At 42.7% G+C, this 23878-nt stretch overlaps 1 protein-coding gene across 1 annotated transcript in view; it reads left to right on the top strand.

Moving 5' to 3' along the window:
- LOC137435781 (cyclic nucleotide-gated channel cone photoreceptor subunit alpha-like) overlaps nucleotides 1-22297 on the top strand; it is a 50143-nt gene extending 27846 nt beyond the window's left edge. The window contains exons 3-11 of the mRNA XM_078785090.1: nucleotides 5084-5190; nucleotides 8389-8510; nucleotides 9017-9199; nucleotides 10926-11189; nucleotides 11608-11802; nucleotides 14440-14572; nucleotides 19104-19202; nucleotides 21571-21689; nucleotides 21870-22297. Of these exons, the coding sequence (XP_078641216.1) occupies nucleotides 5084-5190; nucleotides 8389-8510; nucleotides 9017-9199; nucleotides 10926-11189; nucleotides 11608-11802; nucleotides 14440-14572; nucleotides 19104-19202; nucleotides 21571-21689; nucleotides 21870-22103 (1456 nt within the window). The 3' untranslated portion in view covers nucleotides 22104-22297. The remainder of the gene's footprint in view (nucleotides 1-5083; nucleotides 5191-8388; nucleotides 8511-9016; nucleotides 9200-10925; nucleotides 11190-11607; nucleotides 11803-14439; nucleotides 14573-19103; nucleotides 19203-21570; nucleotides 21690-21869) is intronic.
- Nucleotides 22298-23878: the final 1581 nt, after the last annotated feature.

The raw sequence follows: 23878 nt of genomic DNA, 5'->3' as shown, positions 1-23878 counted from the left end.
TATATTATTCCCGACAGACCACAGAGAAACAGGACAAAAACTGACTCACACGGGGATTGATGACAAGGAAAGCGGGTATTCGATGGCCAGCACAAGGTGCACCTTGTGCTCAGGGACAGGATGGCGCGGCCCAACAGATGCAGGAGGTCTCTCAGCGCTCGAGGTGGCGTCTTGTCGTCTCAAGCTGGGGGCGCATCTCACGTCACGTCCGGCAAGCGGCTGCGTATATCCGGCGGGGAGTGACACGCCCTCGGCTCGTTAGCTCCGCCTCGTGGAATCGGCACGTTGCTTCTCATTGGGTGCGTGCGGGGGGGGTTACTGGCTCCGCCCCCGACGAGGAGCTGACAGCCAGCCCCTTCGGGGTAACCCCGTGGAGCGCATGGTCTGGAGCTAATCGAGCCGGTGTGAGGACGCATCCTCCCCCGCTCCGCCGCCATCCCCTCTGTTGTTGTTGTAATTGTTGTTGTAGTTGTTGTTATTGTTGTTGTTTGGGGAAGAAGATGGGAGGAGGTATGGGAAAGGTCCTAAACTCACTACTGGTGCCATATAATCACATTCTGGTGCAACGAAGAGTCATAATTAATGGAAACGAGGCCTTAACTGACATAGATTAAGAATAACTAGGAAGATGTCCGAAAGTTGTCTACGTGTGGTGCGGTGGACCTGGGCACGACATTTAATGGGGGAATAAGGGGACGGTCGGCTCTACTGATTGTTATTTACATGCAATGGGACTAGGGAATGGGGGACTGGGGAAAGTTGGGGAGTATTGGAGAAAATAGGGGAATATTTACAAGCGGATATGGAGGCCAAATTCCATATTCGCAACAATATCATTACTTTGTAATATGGTGGTTGTTTGGGGCACATATTTTGGCAAAGTTCAAAATATGTTCAACCATACCCCCTAATTTTGATATTTTGGAACGAAACATAGCTTTTGAACATTTTAGGTTTATTCGTCGACTACTTTTGGTATCTCAGTGTAATTTTTGGTATTAGCTAGTATCCTAAAGTAGGTTTGTAACATCAGCTACATTATATTTCACAATGCATGCAAACTTGCTCCACACTCTAGGTTTATCATGATCTCTCGAACAAATACGATCTCGATCTCGATCTCGGCACTCTGTCGTCCTTAAAAACATATTTATTCCAATTTTAGCAAATATCACATTTTTTAGCAAAGCAAAGCGGGCGTATAATAATATTTCGGGTGATAACACAGAGATGGCCGAGAGTTATACACCGCTATCACTTTTTTTTCATATCTAGGGACATATATCTTCCTAAAAATCACAATGAGCCTTACTCCATCTGTATGGTACCGACCGGTCAATTTGGGGGGTCTGGCTCATAGCCTACATGGGGTGTACTTACTTTTTCACGTGACTGTATATAATTTCTGCCAGCTTCTTCATTTGTATGCGGCACAAGGCTGCGGAGTAGCATCATTGGCTGAGGGTGTGGCTGTGCCGCTGCTGCAATGCCCTCTGCTGGTTAGGGCAGAAATTTGTAATTTGCTCAGGGTGTCAGTGATGGCTCGCTTACTCTTCGTGAAGGACACCGAGCCCGTTTGACTCCATCCGGGGGACGGCACACACATTGACGATTCAACCTGCCTGTGAAACACCGGGATGATAGTTCGTAGCTGGGTGGGGATTCAAATCCAGTCGAGACAGCTTGGAGGTGAGTGTGCATACCTCTAGGCCATCCTATCAGCACATTTTGGGCAGCGACAGGCGTAGATTCAAATCATTGCTTTTTGAGGGGATTTGCTTGGGATACAGGACAATTTTATATTTATTTTATTATTTTCTTTACGGGAGAGAGGCTTATGGAGGAGCAAGGTAGAACTGAGAGTGATACAAACATCAAGGGAACAAACAGGAAAAGAGGAAAGGGAGGATGTGAGGAAACATCGATTTCTGAAACTACCAAGTAAAATAACAAAATTTAAAGGGGGGAATAAATATAATGCTGCAGAATTGCGGATGAAAAGAGATGACGGTACACTGCTCGCTTGAAGCCCTGGCGGGAAGAGTGAGAAAGAACAGTCTCTGGAAGGCAGTTCCATAGACAGGAGAGAATTTGCGTTAGGTCTCAGTGTGAGCTCTGGTTCAAAGGGGGAGGGCCATTGCTCCCACTCCACAACCCGGAGCTGTAATTCTTGTTCGAAGAACACTGGAGGTCGCTCGAGCTCCACAGACACTAGCTCTCACTCCAAAAACACTGGATGTCGCTTGAACTCCACAGACACTAGCTCTCACTCCAAGAACACTGGAGGTCGCTCGAGCTCCACAGACACTAGCTCTCACTCCAAGAACACTGGATGTCGCTTGAACTCCACAGACACTAGCTCTCACTCCAAGAACATTGAATATCGCTCGAGCTACACAGACACTAGCTCTCACTCCAAGAACACTGAATATCGCTCGAGCTCCACAGACAATAGCTCTCACTCCAAGAACACTGGAGGTCGCTCGAGCTCCACAGACACTAGCTCTCACTCCAAGAACACTGGAGGTCGCTCGAGCTCCACAGACACTAGCTCTCACTCCAAGAACACTGGATGTCGCTTGAACTCCACAGACACTAGCTCTCACTCCAAGAACACTGAATATCGCTCGAGCTCCACAGACAATAGCTCTCACTCCAAGAACACTGAATATCGCTCGAGCTCCACAGACACTAGCTCTCACTCCAAGAACACTGGATGTCGCTCGAGCTCCACAGACACTAGCTCTCACTCCAAGAACACTGGAGGTCGCTCGAGCTCCACAGACACTAGTTCTCACTCCAAGAACACTGGAGGTCGCTCGAGCTCCACAGACACTAGCTCTCACTCCAAGAACACTGGATGTCGCTTGAACTCCACAGACACTAGCTCTCACTCCAAGAACACTGAATATCGCTCGAGCTCCACAGACAATAGCTCTCACTCCAAGAACACTGGATGTCGCTCGAGCTCCACAAACACTAGCTCTCACTCCAAGAACACTGGATGTCGCTTGAACTCCACAGACACTAGCTCTCACTCCAAGAACATTGAATATCGCTCGAGCTCCACAGACAATAGCTCTCACTCCAAGAACACTGAATATCGCTCGAGCTCCACAGACACTAGCTCTCACTCCAAGAACACTGGATGTCGCTTGAACTCCACAGACACTAGCTCTCACTCCAAGAACACTGAATATCGCTCGAGCTCCACAGACAATAGCTCTCACTCCAAGAACACTGAATATCGCTCGAGCTCCACAGACACTAGCTCTCACTCCAAGAACACTGGAGGTCGCTCGAGCTCCACAGACACTAGCTCTCACTCCAAGAACACTGGAGGTCGCTCGAGCTCCACAGACACTAGCTCTCACTCCAAGAACACTGGAGGTCGCTCGAGCTCCACAGACACTAGCTCTCACTCCAAGAACACTGGATGTCGCTTGAACTCCACAGACACTAGCTCTCACTCCAAGAACACTGAATATCGCTCGAGCTCCACAGACAATAGCTCTCACTCCAAGAACACTGGATGTCGCTCGAGCTCCACAAACACTAGCTCTCACTCCAAGAACACTGGAGGTCGCTCGAGCTCCACAGACACTAGCTCTCACTCCAAGAACACTGAATATCGCTCGAGCTCCACAGACAATAGCTCTCACTCCAAGAACACTGGATGTCGCTCGAGCTCCACAGACACTAGCTCTCACTCCAAGAACACTGGATGTCGCTCGAGCTCCACAGACAATAGCTCTCACTCCAAGAACACTGGATGTCGCTCGAGCTCCACAAACACTAGCTCTCACTCCAAGAACACTGGAGGTCGCTCGAGCTCCACAGACACTAGCTCTCACTCCAAGAACACTGAATATCGCTCGAGCTCCACAGACAATAGCTCTCACTCCAAGAACACTGGATGTCGCTCGAGCTCCACAGACACTAGCTCTCACTCCAAGAACACTGAATATCGCTCGAGCTCCACAGACAATAGCTCTCACTCCAAGAACACTGGATGTCGCTCGAGCTCCACAAACACTAGCTCTCACTCCAAGAACACTGGAGGTCGCTCGAGCTCCACAGACACTAGCTCTCACTCCAAGAACACTGAATATCGCTCGAGCTCCACAGACAATAGCTCTCACTCCAAGAACACTGGATGTCGCTCGAGCTCCACAGACACTAGCTCTCACTCCAAGAACACTGGAGGTCGCTCGAGCTCCACAGACACTAGCTCTCACTCCAAGAACACTGAATATCGCTCGAGCTCCACAGACACTAGCTCTCACTCCAAGAACACTGGAGGTCGCTCGAGCTCCACAGACACTAGCTCTCACTCCAAGAACACTGAATATCGCTCGAGCTCCACAGACAATAGCTCTCACTCCAAGAACACTGGATGTCGCTCGAGCTCCACAGACACTAGCTCTCACTCCAAGAACACTGGAGGTCCTCGAGCTCCACAGACACTAGCTCTCACTCCAAGAACACTGAATATCGCTCGAGCTCCACAGACACTAGCTCTCACTCCAAGAACACTGGAGGTCGCTCGAGCTCCACAGACACTAGCTCTCACTCCAAGAACACTGGATGTCGCTTGAACTCCACAGACACTCGCTCTCACTCCAAGAACACAAACTCGTGCTCGTGGTCCAGCTCCTCTAACATTAGCTTCAACTCCATCACAGCTTTAACACGAGCTCTACTGTATGTAGCTATCGGTGAAATGATGAACTCGGAATAAAATGAGGTTGCATTGTTGCCTAAACCAACAGCCAAACAACATCAAATATCAGGAATAACATCAAAATGGAGGACTTTTCATCGTGACTCCATTGATGGTGACGGCTGCTTTCAATTATTTACATTAAAAGGCTATGACAACAGCCTATTTGGCATGATGTGTTATAACCTATGATGGTTGATCATGAGAGCTGTGGACAAATATATTGCTTAATTGTGAGAAGTAGGAGGATGACTGAGTGTTACATTTGTTGAAGAGTGTCATGTATAACTGGGATTGATGACTTTTCAACTCTTAATTTGCTATTTACTTTCATATGACTTTGTTCTATGTCATCCTTAGAGCCTGCTTTGATGAACTGCAGATAAAATACATTGCTATCTGGCTGATCTGTGATTACCTGTCTGATGCCATTTACCTGCTTGACATCTGGGTCCGGTTTCACACAGGTATGTAACCCCACAACACCAAAATATGGCTTTCTCACGTGAGAAAACTGCATCAAGTTAAAGGTTACCTATTCAAAGATGTGAGCAATGTGCAATTAACCCACTCCACAGCTTAAGTTATGCAAAACATGCCATTCGTAATATGAACTGCCTTTCCTCGGATAAGCAAGTTGCTTCCGCCACTTCTACCATTATAAATAACTCCTGTTACTCTCACTAAAGAGAGAGTTCATAGAATACGACAATGCAGTGTTCAAGTACATACACGGTGTTCCAAAAAGACCCGGACAACTTTGTTTGTTAATATGTTTAGAACCACAAATGATACAATGATACCCTTTGGTTTATATGATACAGAAGCTCATATCGTTTTATTTAAATTTTAATTAAGAAATTATTTTAAAGATTGCTTTAAAATCTGGAGGTTTAGCGCAACTGAAGCAGTCTTATACACCTCCCCTTTACGCTGTAGTAAAACGACGTTGAGTCGCAGTTTAGGAGATGGAGGCTTTAATGATTACCATGGAACGCAGTGTCAATTGGAATCGTACATAACCATCTCATGCTATATAATCGATATATATATATATAGCTTGGTTCTTGGAAGTATTCTGAAGGCAATTTGTGTTCCACAGTGTTCAAGTATATAATTCAATTTAAATGAAGGTTTAAAGGTATATACATAAATTAATTCCAGATTTTACCACCGTTTTCCCCAGTGTTACACCACCCCATCTAACACGTTGTGTTAGTTATTCGTGCCTGTTGTTTGTGTCCATTATAACATCCTTAAAAACAGTAACGTTCCTGTTTGTACTGATTTTCAATCTTGGTTGACTGCCAGGCAGGCAGACAAAGTAAAAACATGATCTCACTCCTCAGCGCATGCACGGTCGGGGCGAATTCAGATCAAAAGTACGGTGGAACGGCAAACTTGTCTGCCTATTCATGTTCTGAATAGTCTTCCGATTTGTGTTCGAAATATAACATTCAATTTAAATAAGTTTTTCCTCGATCATAAACTGATAAGACAGACAGGCATGAACTAATTCCTTAACCCTGATTTTCGATTTGAGTGTGCAGGGTAACAAACATTCGTGAAATGCCTCGCACACCCCACCTAGAGGCCGAAAACCTAAGTACATTGGTTAGATTTTACAAAGAATCGATCCAAGGGCATTGTTGCATCATTCCAGTCTTGACATGCTGAAGCCGGTTCTCGGACACAATGTAATGGAATGTGCGATCAACATTTCATTTTACTGTACCGAGTGTCCTTAATAGCATATCGTGTTCTTCAGGTACGTATCATAATTTTATTGTTTTATGGTTACACATCACCTTTAACTTTTAGATGCAGGCGTCAAAAATCCTACATAAACGCAGCCATTGGGCCTCGGAGGCACAACGGATGTATTCGTGTAATGTTTTTTTTAAATTTTTTTTAAAATAGATTTGTTTTGTCTTTCATATCCTTTTTCAATCCAAGTCGATGCTCATGGATGTGTATTTGCTCAGAAAATGTGAATCATTGATCCTATTAGTTGGAGGAATCCCATACAAGTAATGAATCATTGTTTATTATTTTTTGCAAAAAGAAATTTTTTGTTCTTGGTTTTTCAACTTTTTTTTCTCTAAAAAGTTGAGGCTCACGGAGGAGTATTTGCTCAAAAAATATGATTCACTAATCCTTTTATTTAGAATGTATATGTCCACAACTGTCAAAAATCCTACACCTATGCAGCCATTGGGCCTCGGATGCCCAACAAATGTATTCGTGTAAAGTTTTTTAATTTTCATATTTTTGTCACTGAATTTTTTTAAACCAAGTTATAGGAGCATATAATGAGGCTCATATCAAGAAAATAATGATATAACATAGTAGTACAACAACATTTATGCGGGGCCTTTAAGGCCCCAGGCCTGCATTCGTGTCGGATTTTCGGGTTATAAGTGAAGAATGAAGATTTTCCCACGAGCCTGAATGAAATTTTTATTTATTTATGTCACTGAATGTTGTGTAACAACATGAAAGACGGTGAAAATGAAGCTCAATCCCAAAAAAAATAATTGTACAGCATGGTTTTTGCAACAAAAAAAACCTTGTGGCCCTCAGAGGCCCAATCACTGTATCCAAGGGTTAATTATGTAAGTGAGATAAAAATCAAATTTGAAAAGCAGAGTCCTTGTTTCTCATGTGCAGCATATGGCTGCAGTTTTTTTTTTCATTGCTAGCTAGTGTGGCTGTGCGTCCGATGCAGTGCCTCCTATAAGTTCAAGAATTTCTGGGATTTGTTCAGGGTGCCGGTGATATTTTTGCTTTATAAGTTGATAGGATGCCGCAATTGGTGGGATCAATTCAGCAGTTCGCTAATTATGTCCAAAAGCTTGATGATTCCACTCCAAAGGAGAATCCAAGGGAAGTTTTTGAGGAATTATCTAATTTCAAGGATTCCAAAATGGCAGCTGTGGAGTCATGATGTCACTATCAATTTTCAATTGTTTATTTCAACAAGCCAAGGCTCATAGAGGAACTGCCAGACAAATCATTCACACACATACAGACAATGCACGACAACACCGGACTTGATTTTAGTCAAACACAGCCCAGCTACATACTGACTTGAGTTTACCAATGGATCAACATTTTCACAGCAGTTAGCCAAATGTCATTTTGTCCATGGGCTCAACGTTGGTCCAACTTCGACTGGCCGATGACGGTCCGATTACTCCAAAATCAATATTACCAAATGCAATGCCAAAGTAGTGAGGATACAGGAAGTCGGCGGTTCGATTCTGACCCTGACCGAGTCATACCAAACACTAAAAATGGTACATCCTGCTTCCCCACAGGGAGAAATGGTAGAAACCACAGATGATGGCATCCATGGGGATGAGGAAATTTCTCCTTAATTTACCCGCTGAGAGTTGAGAGGAGAGCAATGTCCTAAAATACCGTCACCTGCACCGAGAATGTTCAGGAAAGTTATGTCACTTCCCCCAAGTCCAGTCAACTTTCTCTGTGGGGTTTACAGGTGGTCACGCATTGTTCCCAGCAGCAGGTGACTTTCCTGATGCTTTTGAAATACAAGATTTCCTTTTGCCTCTATTTTTGAAATCTGAAGAACATTCCGACTCCCTCTTGGATCATTGCCGTATTATATCGATCAAGTTAATCTCTCCATCTCTCCCTCCCAGGTTTTCTGGAACATGGACTCATCGTATGCGATCTTCGACGTTTGAAAGAAAATTACATGAAAACCTTGTATTTCAAACTCGATGTTGTATCAGTGCTACCCACAGATTTGGGATACTTGAAGGTAAGATTTTTGGGTTTGTTTTTTCTGAGGCTCAAGATGAATAAAATTATTTTTTTTAAGGACAATTTTCCCCGCTAGAGCGGGGTTTAGCCTTGCAGGCCCCATGACAATCATCATGGTTCCCTTTTTGAGGCAATGTTTTTATGGCCGGATGCCCTTCCTGACGCCAAACCTTTTATTTAGTCACCTCTTACGATGAGCAGGGATACGGTGTACCTATTCTAAACCGGGGTACACACCGGGATCATTCATCCCAAGCAAGCTGGTACTCAAATTTGCCGACCTCGGAAGGATGTCAGGCTGAGTCAACCTCCCTGGTGTTAATTTAGCGATCGACCGGGATTCGACCTCAGGATCCCAAGCCGGCACCCTAACCGCTAAACAGGCTCAAGAGGAATATTAAATATATGTTCTCCAGTGGCTTATTTAATAGGGCTTGGTAGTAGTAATAAATGCTTACTGCAAAATTTGTTCAAACATTTACCTTTGTTTTCAACTTGGTGCAGCTGGGGCTACATTGGCCGGAACTTCGCTTCAATCGCCTGTTGCGTCTTCACCGAATGTCAGAGTTTTTTGGACGAGTTGAGACAAGGACGAACTTTCCAAACTTGTTCCGGATATCGAACCTTATCCTATACATTGTGGTGATCATTCACTGGAATGCATGCATCTACTTTGCTATATCAAAGGTAAACAATTGTAATTCAGAGAAATGTCAGTTGAAAGAGATAGAGGAATGGGGAGCGTTGTCGCATCGCTTTCTGTCCCATCCGAGTACCTTCCCCTAATTATAGCACATGCTGTTCTGCTGAAGCAGACTCGTGGTAGGGCATATACTGGGTGAATAAAAACAAGAAGAAAATGGTTGATTTATCTGTTTGGAAAGATTAAAAGGTGCTGACATTTGGGATTTACCCTTCGACGAAGAAGAAGAGTCATAATACGACATGGTGTCTTACCAAGAGGCAATCATGTAATTCAGAGAAATGTAATGTGAGAATTTTGGGGTTTGGCCAAATTTTTCCCAAAACTGCAGTGGGATCTTCAACGCTTACGATCTAAATTCAAACGAGGCAAATGGCTTTTGGAATTCACTAAAGAACAGCATTCTCACTCTCCTACAATCCTGGCCTCCTCCTCAACTCAACAACACTTCCTTTTCTCCGTATATTCCTCGCACCCACCTTTCTCCTTTAGATTGGTTGTAATGTCTTTTTGCATGTTTCAGGGGAAAGAATATGGTCCTCCCAGGATGCAAAGAAGCACATCATTTTTTAGGTTCATGTTCCGACTACTCTGTGGATCAGACGACTAGCAGCCCGACTCGGGGGACTAGATGACGACGGCTCACCTTAGCTAACTTCTCCATATATACACTCTGTGAAAATTTTAAAACAAGTGATTTTGATCCGTATACATGCCCTTGATGGAAAAGTATTCAGTATTGTCTACCGCTACCCAAAAGCATTGCAATATTTGTTCAATTTTGTTGATATTTCTGTTCAATATTTTGCAGCTTGATAAATAAAATGTGCTTAATTGTGGTTGTCCAATAGTTGTATGTTACATAGCGGGCAACGACGGGTACCTTTGTGGGAAGACAGAGGGGAAGGTCGGTGGTGGGAGGATGGAAGGGAAGAGGTGGGGTGGGAGGAAGAAGGAGAAGAGGTGAGATTGGAGGAGGAAGGGGACGGATGGAGGAGGGAGCGGAAAAGGAGGGGTGGGAAGAAGGTGGGGAAAAGGTGGAGGTGGGAGGAGGGAGGGAAAGGGGTGGGAGTCTGGATGTTGAGGGTGGGTTGGGAGGGAAAGGGAAGAGGTGGGAGGAGCGGGGGAAGAGGTGGGAGGAGTGGGGGAAGAGGTGGGAGGAGTGGGGGAAGAGGTGGAAGGATGGGGGCGAAGAGGTGGGAGGAAGGGGGGGGGAAGAGGTGGGTAGGAAGAGGCAGGGGAATGGGGTGTGGTGTAATTAGCGGTTGGGATGAGAGGAGAAGGGGTGGGAGGAGGGACCCTGCGTTTCGGGTACCTTTTGCTAGTTGAAAAATAAACGTTAGTGATTCTCGGATTATTAGCTTGTTCTGATAATGTTTTGAATGCCGCTTGTAAATAGAAATAGCATAAGAAAAACAAAAAATACAAAGAGACATTCTGGAACTCCTTAATCAGTAAGTATATACTGTAAATTTATTAAATATCTTACTTTATCTTTTGCCTTTGTCTATATCTATACCTATATCTATCAATATAATTACTTTTACGATTTCAATCTGCACGTTAGAAATAAAACTGCAATATTGATATATATACCATAATGATTCGTTATCAGGCACAGAATGATGTCCACTTAATCAATGTGGAAAAAATATTAAGTGCATTTAAAAAGGAACAAAACTTTAAAATCGAATCCCAAATGTCTCCCAGGCTATCGGGTTCGGCAGTGACACGTGGGTGTATCCGGATGTATCAGACCCAGAGTTCGGGACACTCAGCAGGAAATACGTATACAGCCTTTACTGGTCTACACTGACTCTGACCACGATTGGTGAGACCCCTACGCCATGCCAGGACTCAGAATACATATTTGTGGTTGTGGACTTCTTGGTCGGTGTCCTTATATTTGCCACCATCGTGGGCGATGTGGGGTCCATGATCACCAACATGAATGCGGCGAGAGCAACATTCCAGGTGTGAAATTACTCAAACTGGTATTTCTTGAAAGACGTTGATGTCCTGTCTGTGCACGTTTGGTAAAGACAATTACCGTTCTGCTTTTGTTTAAAGCAAAGATGCATTTCTATTGCATGGGATTGACTGTGCTGACTGGACGTGCTGAATGTTTACCACCAAACAAATTTCAGGAAATTAATGGCAAGCTGTGCAGCACCCTTTCTCTAAATTGGGATTAAAAAAAAAAAATACAGAGTACCCAGTCAAGCCATTTTGGTCTCTGGAGTAGGAATAGGCCACAAAGGCCATACCGGTCTCCGTAGCGACAATAGGTCACAAACGTATATTTTAGAACATACAATCAAAAATAGCAATTGAGTTATGGCAGTTAAACGACTTTTCCTTTCTTTATGCTCTTTTGACGAGTTGCTTTCAGGCGCGCATAGACGCGATAAAGCGGTTCATGCATTTTCGGAAAGTCAGCCCTGAGCTCGAGTCACGCATCATCACGTGGTTTGACTACCTGTGGACCAACAACAAAGCCGTGGATGAACGTGCCGTGCTTGGCGTTCTTCCGGAGAAGCTCAGAGCTGAGGTAGCAGCCAACGTCCATCTCAACACCTTGAAAAAGGTACGTAAAGGTCAGCGATAAAACATGCAGATCTTGGACAAGCACCAAGCAAAGGTTCAGCCTTCTAAAGACATAAAAAGGGAGCGACATTAGATGTCATATTAAACAAGGAAAAAAAGGTCCCAAACCCAATTAGCTAAAAACTGAAGAAAGCTGTTTCCCAGAAATGTTTTCTTGGCTTATAAATGCCAATGTACGGTTTCATTGCAGTGCACTGCATTGAGGACTAGGAAGGCCATCCTTATTTTAAAATAATCCCTGATTATTTCTTTATTAAATGGTCCAGAGACCATCCCGTAATATCATTACCATCGCATGGAGATTGGGTGTTATCTAATATATGAAGCTCTTTCTAACCACTGACTCACTGACTCACTGACTCACTGACTCACTGACTGACTGATATTCATGATCGATACCTTCCAGATGTCTTAGAAAACTGAAATTTTGCGTGCCAATGGACATCAAAGCCGGTACACCAGAAAAAAATCACAGAACCATCAGAAAGCGTCCATAAATAAAAGTTTATGTTAAAAACCGTAACCACGTCCATAAAAAGACTTCAATCAATATCCAGCATTTGGAAATTGTCATTTCTATAACTGTAAACTGTGAAATAAACATGAGAATAATGTCCGTAAATGGAAAAAAGAAAAAGCGTCTGAAAATAAAAATTACGTTTAAAAAACCCTAAAAGGGTCCATTGTTTAAAACCTCAATCAATTTCTGGCATTTGAAAATTGTAATTTCTATAGCTGTAAACTGTGAAATAAACATGACAATAATGTCCGTAAATGAAAAAAAGAAGCATCCATAAATGAAAATTTACGTTAAAAAAAAACGTAATAAATCCCCCCCCCCCCCCTTCACATGCCTCCCCCCCAAAGCCCTCTCCCTCCCACAGATCTCTCGATGTCTCCATGTCTCTCGGTCCCTGCTCTCAAATGTTGTGTTTGTGTCCTTCCCCCTCTCTCCCCATCTTGTCTACCGCTCCCGATGTTATTTGTTTTATGTGTCTGTTTGTCTTTCTGTGTGATTAATGTTCGCTCTTTCACGAGCCTCGATCTTGTATACAAAAAAAAACAAAAACGTAAAAGCATCCATTAAAAAACTAGAACAACGTGACTGTGCTGCCAATATGCCTCCGCATAGTTCCACAACTGGTAGATGCCATCGTTCACTGTCCTAAAAATAAACAAATTTGATTTAAATCCCTTCAGCTGTTTTCAAGTATCACATTTTTACAAGACATGACAGGTTTCACATCGATCAGCATTGTAGAGTGGGTAGGGGATCACGTTTGTGAAGTTTCGTGTTGATCGGATAAGTTTCATGTTGATCGAATAAGGTTCGTTTTTCTATCCAAGATGGCTGCCAAACCACGTGACTTCTCACATCATTTTCAAACTATATGCAGCAATGGTGCTATGATATTTGTAAAAATTCGCATCGATAGGGTAACCTTACCCAATAGGGTAAGAGATATATTTATTTAATATTTTCCTTCAATTCAATATGGCTGCCACACCATGTGACCAATGATGTTTTCTTGATAATCTTTTAATCGCCATGCCTAGTCAATGACACACAGAGTTTTGAATCAATCGATTTGGTGGTTTGGGAGAAGATGATTTTTTAAGGTTTTAGGTTAAATCCAATATGGCTGCCAAATAATGTGACCTATGATGTCATAAATTTAATATTTCAATACAAATGAGTCATAGATCATGTGCATGCAATTTCAGATTTTTAAGGATAAGGAATTCGATTAAAACATTTTTGACTGGTATACCACTTCACCTATGATGTCACCATTATCATGCTTTTGCTCCCTATTGGAAGTACTTGACAATGTGCCAAGTTTCAAATATTTCCATTTAGCGGTTTCCGAGAAATAATTTTTTAATTATTTGCGTTTAATCCAAGATGGCTGCCATACCACACGACCTATGATGTCACAATTATCATAAAAACATTCTGCATGGGTGTCACTCCTACCCTGAAAGTTTCGTCTCAATTGGACATGCTGAGAAAAACGAGGTTTAGCCCGTACGAAGGACGTACGGACGTACGGACAACCCGAAAACACAATGCCTCCGGACACCTTCTGGGACGGAGGCATAAAAACTCAATCGATATCTAGCATTTGAAAATTGTATTTTATGCAACTGTAAACTGTGAAATAAACATGAAAATAATGTCCGTTAATGAAAAAAAAAAAAAAAAAAAATGAAAATTTACGTAAAAGACCACAAACGCGTCTGTAAAAAAAAAAAAATTAAAAACCTCAATTCATATCTAGCATTTCAAAATTGTAATGTTATATAAATGCAAATTGTGAAATAAAAACCTCAATGAAAATTTACATCAAAAAACAAACGTTCGCAAAAAAAAACAACCTCAATCCATATGTAGCAGGAGGTCGCTGATGCTTACCTATAATAATAAAGCTTCTATTATGTAACTATTGCTTACAAGGTGTAAGCATACCCCACTAGCATTTTAATAAAAGCCGTTTGATTATAACTTGTTTCCTTTTTTGTGGTATGTGAGGCTTGGCTTAATTTTAGAAGAAGAAGAAGAAACGAGAGGAGGTGAATTGCCCAACTAACCTCTTTTGTGATGGGATCTGTGCAGGTGCGCATCTTTGCCGATTGCGAGGCTGGATTATTGATCGAACTCGTGCTGAAACTCCAGGCACAGGTTTTCAGCCCCAACGATTATATCTGTCGCAAGGGAGACATTGGTCGTGAGATGTACATCATCAAAGGTGCGGACATTTGTACAAGGGTTTCACATTGAAAACTTGGACATAGGGAGGAGAGCAATTGGCCCATGATGTCTGCGTTTTATCTACAACCCCATTACCTTAATTTATTTTTTTACATTACCCCATTTACATTACCCCATTACATTACCCCATTTTTATCTACAACCCCATTACCTTAATTTATCAAACAGAAACACACGCTCCCTACAGATGCAGCAAGGGGGGAGACTATTTTGTGCTGTTCCAGGAGATTTGTTTTTTCCTTGTGATAACATCCAGTTTTTAAGTTATTCTGTCCAGCGGTGCAGGACTGCATTAGCTGGAATGATAATTCACTCACTTCTTATAATAATTTTCCACCTTTTACAAAAAAGTAAAACCCAAACTGGAGGTGGCCATTCCAACTCAGAAGAACCTTTTGGTTCACAGCGAGAGTACAAACACCACTTTTCAAATCGTTTTGTGGAGCGGTTTTGGGGTACATAATATAGTATTAATATACAGAGCACATATGTAAATTGGCGAGGTAGATTTCAATTCTATAAGGTTTTCAGACAGAGATACCATTACATAATACTGTAATCCACTGGGACTTGTAATACACTAAACCACTGTACACACTCCACATTGCCATATTGTACACACTCTACATTGCCATAATGTACAGTCTACAATGCCATAATGTACACTCTCTACAATGCCATAATGCACACACTCCACATTGCCATAATGTACACTCTCTACAATGCCATAATGTACACTCTCTACAATGCTATAATGTACACTCACTACATTGCCATAATGTACACACTCCACATTGCCATAATGTACACTCTCTACAATGCCATAATGTACACTCTCTACAATGCATTAATGTACACTCTCTACAATGCCATAATGTACACTCTCTACAATGCCATAATGTACACTCTCTACAATGCCATAATGTACACTCTCTACAATGCAATAATGTACACTCTCTACAATGCCATAATGCACACTCTCTACAATGCCATAATGCACACACTCGACATTGCCATAATGTACACTCTCTACAATGCCATAATGCACACTCTCTACAATGCCATAATGCACACACTCGACATTGCCATAATGTACACTCTCTACAATGCCATAATGAACACTCTCTTCAATGCCATAATGCACACATGCCACATTGCCATAATGCACACACTACACATTGCCATAATGTACATCCTCCACATTGCCACAATGTACACACTCTACAATGCCATAATGCACACACTACACATTGCCATAATGTACACTCTCTACAATGCCATAATGTACACTCTCTACAATGCCATAATCTACATTCTCTACATTGCCACCCATGTTGTACACTCTCTACATCTTACTATAATTCACCAAATGTCTGTCCGCCCGTTCGAAGGTACCGCAAAAACGACTCAACCGATCGCAACTATATTTTGGGTGGGTATTCCTGGGACCCCTGGGAGTAAAATAGGCTATATTGTTTTTCCAAGTTTTCCAAGTTTTCCAATTTTCCAATTTTCCAGTTTTCCAGTTTTTCCAAACACGATGGAATAATATTTACCGATATGAACAGTGATGTGGCTTTTGTTGAAATTCTACAAATACTGTTTATTCTACGTACCAGGAGAGAGTAGATCGACTCCTGACGAACTCTTCCTATATAAACGTGCGGCTCCGAAGTAACATTGCAGCGTGTGCAAAGCGACTGAGAAACAGGTGTAGCGGCCACTTCCGTGTTACAGATTCGGCGCGCCCCCTTCACACATAAACGTGCGACTGCAAAAGACGTATGGCGGCCGCTTCTGTTTTGCAGAATTCAATCTTTTTTCAAAATGGGCGCCATGTACTGTTTAGATTTTGATGATTTGCGTGTGATATGATTCAACGGATGTTTATATGAATCGTTTAAAATTTAAAAAGCCTTCAATTTCTGATATTTTGCCTTTTCATTTGGGATTCTCAATTGAAGCCCCAACCATAGGGTGGGTACTGTTGCTAATTGCCATAATGTACACTCTCTACATTGCCACAATGTGCACGCTCCACATTGCCATAATGTACGCACTCTACATTGCCATAATGTACGCACTCTACATTGCCATATGTCATTGGTCATAAGCTTTAACATTCACAACAGTCTTTACATCATCATCTGAAGGAATATATGGTGTGAAATACAAAACACCCTTTATACATAATAACAATAGTTTCTCGTTAAGTGTTATGCTGTTTGAATTACAACCAATCCCTGCTGAATGCATGACCAATGGAGTTATAACTGCCAATGCATTTGCATCTTTTCTGACTCATCTGCCATTGTGGTACATATGCGTGTACCGATCTTGTGCAGTTTCTACCTTACTCGGGCACGAAGGCTATTATTTTTGATGTGGGATTTTTCCTACGGGGTGGTGGAATTACATTAATAGGTTTGTGTTGTTATTGAAGTTTTGAGACATCGGTTAAGAATCCATTCCTGAATTGAATTTCGTGCTGCTACTTTGGGGTGGTCACACCTGGCTCACCAGATCCACAGTTCTGTCAATCTAAGGTAATGCCCACCTGGGTAACAGTCACAATACACTTAAACCGACTGCTTGACGATTTTCAATATGTATGTTTTCAGGAAAGACAGTTTGTACTCTCCGACAATCTCATAGTGTGCAAGCTCACATCATGGAATGCGAGTCCATTTTGTGGATATAAGAGCCGAGGTTTCTCGGAGAGCAAATCAAAAAAGGATACAAACGACTTCCATCCCCACATCACAACACAAAATAACAACACAACTTGAAAACGTTATCAGTAATGTGAAGAGGAACCACCGTGATCTGTGGAATGTATGGTTACCCTAAGGAGTCTACCGTGTTGAGCAATCCATCCTGGCTATATTTCTGATCATATTATGGGAATTGGGAACTTCCAGTGGATTGGGAACTGAGTACCCTCGTCCCTCTATACAAGGGGAAAGGTGACCCTCTGGACTGTGGCTCGTATCGAGCGATAAAGTTATTGGAGCAAGGAATGAAGGTATTCGAAAGGGTGTTGGAGAGGGGGATAAGGAAGAAAGTGAAGATTGACCAAATGCAGTTTGGAATTTATGCCAGGAAGAGGAACGACAGACGCGCTTTTTATTGTGAGGCAGTTGCAGGAGAAGTACATGGACAAGAGGAAGAAGTTGTTTCTTGGGTTTGTTGATCTGGACAAAGCATTCGATAGGGTTCCACGCAAAGTATTGACATGGGCAATGAGGAAGTTAGGAGTGGAGGAATGGTTGATCAGAGTAGTGATGGCAATGTACAAAAGAGCGCGCACAGCTGTAAGGACGAAGGACGGGAACAGTGGTGAGTTTGAGGTGAAGGTGGGAGTGCATAAGGGGTCGGTACTAAGTTCACCACTATTTGTAGCTGTGATGGAGGTGCTGGCTCAGAACGTAAAGGAGGGTTTACCGTGGGAGTTGTTGTATGCAGATGATCTGGTGTTGATTGCAGAAAGTATGGATGGACTGAAGGAGAAGATGAACAAGTGGAAGGAATGTATGGAGACAAAAGGTCTGAAGGTGAATATCGGAAAAACGAAGGTGATGGCAAGTGGTAAAGCATGTGGTGAGGTGGAAAGAACTGGGAAGTGGCCATGTGCTGTGTACAGGAAGGGTGTCGGAGTGAACTCCATTCAATGCACAATGTGCGCTGAGTGGGTTCATCAAAAATGTAGTGGTTTGAGAGGGTCATTAACCAGTGTGGCAGCTACATTCAAGTGTAAGGTGTGCACAGAGGGAGCTGCAGATGGAGGAAATGTTAAGTTGGATCTTGGAGACGGCGTGAAGCTGGAAGGTGTGAAAACATTTTGTTACCTAGGAGACATGCTGAATGGAGAATGTGTATTCGACTCGGCAACGGTTGCTGGAGTGAGATGTGCATGGAAGAAGTTTCGGGAACTGAGTGGTGTGCTGATGATGAGGGGAGTGTCGTTGAAGCTGAAGGGAAAGGTGTATGCTGCATGTGTGAGAAGTGGTATGATTTATGGGAGCGAGACATGGGTAATGAACGTAGAGCAGCAACGAAGGCTGGAAAGGGTTGAAATGCGAATGGTTCGGTGGATGTGCGGAGTGTCGTTGGGAGAGAGGAAGACAAATGATGAATTGCGAAAGATGATGGTAATATTGCCTGTGATTGAGGCTGTGAAGAGGAACAGGTTGAGATGGTTTGGTCATGTGTTGAGGAGGGATGAAAGTGACTGGTTGAGAAGAGTGATGGAAATGAATGTATAAGGAAGTAGAGGACGGGGAAGACCGAGAAAGACTTGGCTAAAGGTGATGGACGAAGAAATGCGGGCAAGGGGGTTAACAAGGGGAGATGCAGAAAATAGGGCAAAATGGAGAAGATTGTCATGAGGACCGCAAGGCTAACCCCCGCTCCAGCAGGGAAAATAGCCTTAAAATGCCTGTTGTATTATGGGAAATATTTCAAACTCTAGTCAGCACAGGTACCGCTGCTCGTGTTTTTTTTCCCAGAGGGTCGTCTGGCAGTGGTGGCGGACGATGGGGTGACGCAGTTTGTGGTTCTCGGTGACGGGAACTACTTTGGAGAAATCAGCATCCTGAACATCAAGGGTAGGATTTGCACCACATTGTGATGGCAATAATATGTCCTGCTTGCAAATTGCCAAACCGCTCAGGTCTGTGCAGTACGATGATTCTAATCAGATTCACCTACGAGTGTAAAACATTCAAAATTTGTCTTTATCGGACAATTGCTGGACCCACGTCTTCCACATTGCAAATTATAAGAAAACTTCATGAAAAGTAAGCTGCCATCTTGTCTGAAAGTTAACACTTGAATCATGAATTAATAATGCCAACAATGACATATAGGATCAATTAATGGACCAAATACAGCACTGGAGTATCAGGAAGTATGCTAAAAGACAAAGATGGAGTCATCGGGAGTAACATGGATAGGATTTGACTTTCATCTGCTACTCCTCTATCCTCAAACCCATCCAGGCGCAGTCAGGTGAACCCTACAAAAACTATTTGCAACATTCACCCCTCTATAGACAAAAAACGAGAAGAAAGTAGAGATGGAGGACAAATAAATAAATAAATCATGCACTCACACCTAACCAAAAACACAAATCAATACACAAGCCCTCTATTTGTAATGAAAGTCACATTCCTGTAAAGATTAATGACACACTTCAGGTTTAATTAATATCGATTACAAAAAAGGATAATGAAAAATGTAGAAGAGAAAGAAACAGATCAAAGACAAAGAAGAACAACAGCGGACCTAGCCTCCAGGTGTTATTCCACAAATCTCAAACTTAACACAAATGTGCAGCAAAAATTGAACACCATGCAAAGAGGCATGGTAAGACAAATAAAAACAAACTAGAGAGTTCATAGAACACCTTACCGCACGTAGACTTCAGAAACAATGACGTCAGCGAGGTCTACGGGCAAATCCGTACGGGTCTACGGGCGGCAAATTAAATGGGTCTACGGGCAAACAGTCTACGGGCAAATCCGTACGGGTCTACGGGTGGCAAATTCTACGGGTCTATGGGCAAACGGTCTACGGGCAAATCCGTACGGGGCTACGGGCGGAAAATTCTACGGGTCTACGGGCATACGGTCTACGGGCAAATCCGTACGGGGCTATGGGCGGAAAATTCTACGGGTCTACGGGCAAACGGTCTACAGGCAAATCCGTACGGGTCTACGGGCGGCAAATTCTGTAATATTTTGCCAAAGTACATACTGCGCTGCTAAACGGAAGGGTTTTGAAAGTGCCAAAAAGTTGATTTGTGTTCTACAGTGTTCAAGTATATAATTCAATTTAAATAAAATAAAGATTTTAAAGGTTGGAGAAAATTTTTTGGGAAGTTAACCGCCGTTGATGCAGCATCTTTTACACCACATTATTTAATACGTTACATTCGTTTTTCGTGTCTGTTGTTTATGTCCTTTATGACATCCTTAAAAACTAAGTTTCCAGTTTGAAATTATTTTCTATTTTGTTTGACTGCCAGACTGGCAGAATGAGTAATAATATGATCTCGCCATTCTCTGCGTGTGCACGATCGAGACAAATTCAGTCAAAGTATGGTAAAACCACAGGTTTGTTTTCCGATTCAAGTTGAAAATACAACTTTCAATTGAAATTGAAACTTTTGTAGACAGACAGACAGACAGACAGACAAAGTGAACCAATTACTCGACCACGCTTTTTGCTTCGTTCGCATGAGTTAACAACAAGACAAATCCACAGATCAGACAAATAATGAAATTATATGACATATCGGTCACAAACAAAAAGTGAAATTGAACTGGGCTGGACAAATAGGAAGAAGAACGAACAACTAAAAAAAAAACTGGCAACATACAGAATTAACAAAAACTGGCAACATACAGAAAGAAGCTCCAAGAAGCCTCAGAAATAGGACAATAAAAAATATATAAAAAATCCACTGTTGAGATGTAAATGCGCCCGCCCCACCCTGGACCATACAGAAAAAGACTGGACTACATCGAGAGAGGCCTTAATCCTGCAGTGGATGGAAATAGGCGAGTCGACCAACATTCCCCATGCAAATGTGATAAATGAGAGACATTATCCTGCTTCTCATGAATTGTGCAATAACGATAGCCTCACATATTTATTTATTTTGTATACAAAGTCAAGGCTCATGGAAGAGCTGGAACACAGAACAGATCAGGACACAACAGAAAAAGGGAACAGTAGAGAGGGAAAACACCAATAACAGGGCCAAGGGACAAAATAGAGGGAGACAGACAAACAGGATGTGGGGAAGAATGAGGGGTCGAGGAATATGCTCCGGTTGGACAAGATGGATACAGAAGCAAACACTCAGGAAGGAGAACCTGGATGTTGGAAAAATGTGTGCTTGGAGGTTTAACGGGGGGGGGGGGGGGGGTCACTAACCACTCAAGTGTGCAACTATGTGTTTCTTTTAAGGCAGCAAGAGCGGAAACAGAAGAACAGCGAACATCCGGTCTATCGGATACTCTGACCTCTACTGCCTCTCCAAGGACGATCTCATGGAAGCTTTAATAGAATATCCAGATGCAAAGAAGGTGAATCAAAAGTCAAAAAGCCCAAAATTCAGCTGAATCTTTCAAAATGTAAGGAAGATTTTCCATCTGAATAAAACAAATAGATTTGATCAACCCTCCGTACGGTTTGACATATTTTCAATGTTTTCCATCCCATCCTTCCAACCGCACACCATTCCCTTCCAACCTAACCACCATAAGGTGCTGGAGGAAAAGGGGAGGCAGATCCTCGTGAAGGATGGTCTCATAGATGAGGAGGCTGCAGACGTAGAGGAGCCGAAGAACACAACCGAGCGACTTGACAACCTCGCGACGGATCTGGAGGCCACGAAGACCCATCTTGCCAGATTTTTGGCCGAAACGTTTGCCGCACATTCCGTGCTGAAACAGCGGATCACACGACTTGAGATCCTGATGAAATCGGTGGAGGAGTGAATGAAGTGTGGAAGCATTGGGATTATGGAGAGTGGAAGAAGTTTGAGATTAGATCTCTTTATAATGATAGTAAGGGCATTTTATGAGATATTTCACAAATCTGTTAACTAAATTGTTACCAAAAAATTTCTTCACCAATATGTTTGTAAAGGCGTGTAATAACATGTGTTAAAATGTTGAAGTTCAACTCCCGTGGGAAACCCAGAAAAAAAGCTGTTGAATTCGGGTACCGAAAAATTATTTTCGAGAATTTTTATTTTTTTTAATCGGCCCTTAAGTAACTTATGAGGGGTCAAATAAGGGTTTTTCATGATTCTGAGTTGATTGTTAACATTTATATTTTCACTTTTACATTTACACACAAAGTAGCTTTTATTTCACATACATATATAATACTCAAGAATTATTTCTCATTCACAATGTCAGAAGTTTCAACAGTCATTGTCTATGTCTTCTTCAGACTCAACAACATCATGACTGCAGTTTCTGCATGTAATGCCATTACAGACTCCACAGGCCGAGATGCACGTGACCCCATTCTTCTTGCAGCTGCATCGCCGGTTGCTGCAATCTCCATGACAATTACAGCTCGTGAACTGCATAGCTCCTCAGGAGCCGTGGGGTCCAGTGTTGGAACTGGCTCATACCCATGCACACCTATTGTCCATCCATAGTCACTGGGGTTCAGAGACATGCTCTGTAGAAATGGAATAATCTTTACTTCAGTTCCTCTCAGGATCTTAGCTTTGTCGAGTGCCTTCAACTTCACCCGGGGGAAAGCTGCTGTTGTCTGTGGATCTGGCAAAGGTGGTGCCGGAGAGGTGACTTCGATCCAACCCATTGAGTGAAAGGGAGTGTTTCCGTGAATAGAGACAATGTTTAAATCTATATTGTCTCCAACAAACTGAGTGACTGCATTGTTTGTTTCCCCAACCTCCATAAAGACCACCTGATCATTACTTGACAATTCACTTTCACTGGCTGGCACTTTGGCTGTCATCACTGATTGATCCTCAAGCGCAGCATCAACCGCAACCTCATCATTGATCTGTTCATCGGTTTCCTCCACAATGGTGTCAAGAGTGCCAGAAGTATCTGGAACATCATCTCCACTCCTACTATTAAGGAAGCAGTATTTGTAGTTTTGTGTCTCCGTGTAAGACTCAGTGTATCCCAGCCGGTGGAACTTGTTGAGCATCCATTTTGACCCAAATCTATGATCAAGTTGTATGGCAAGCCCCATTTGGTGTGGCAATACTCCAGACCGAGGTCGACAGGCCTTAATAAAATTCTGCCCCCAAACGGCAACTCTTTCGTCTGTCTTGACAATCGGTCTCAAGAACATCTGAAGGCTTGCAGGAACAAGTGTCAGCTGACTATCGATGTCAGTCATACTGTGTGTGGTGGGGTATGACTTTGGACCTAAATCAATCAAGGCAATATCATTGGATATGAACTTGAGTGCCGTCTTTATGATCTGAGTCTTCTCATCTCCATGGTCAAGATTAGCATGATGCGCTCGCAGAATATTGTCGGTGCCATCTTTGAGACAGAGTACATCTGCCCTTCTTTCCTGTGTTGTGAAATACAAGGTGTCTTCGTATTTCTCTAGAAGTTTTATCTTTAGCCAATGCTTTGAATAAGAAAGGCTCTTCTCTGGTGACTGATCAAACTCCTGCAGCTTTTCATGGACTTGGTCCATGTTCATTACCCCATGCTCTAATTCTGAGTCTAACCATTCGCAGAATTCAATAAAAACTGCCTCTCGCTCCTCA

The sequence above is a fragment of the Myxine glutinosa genome, chromosome 9 (genome assembly GCF_964187855.1).
Source record: "Myxine glutinosa chromosome 9, kmMyxGlut1.1, whole genome shotgun sequence".
Lineage (NCBI taxonomy): Eukaryota > Metazoa > Chordata > Myxini > Myxiniformes > Myxinidae > Myxine > Myxine glutinosa.
The sequence above is the reverse complement of the archived record's forward strand: the minus strand, read 5'-3'. Positions and strand labels throughout refer to the sequence as shown.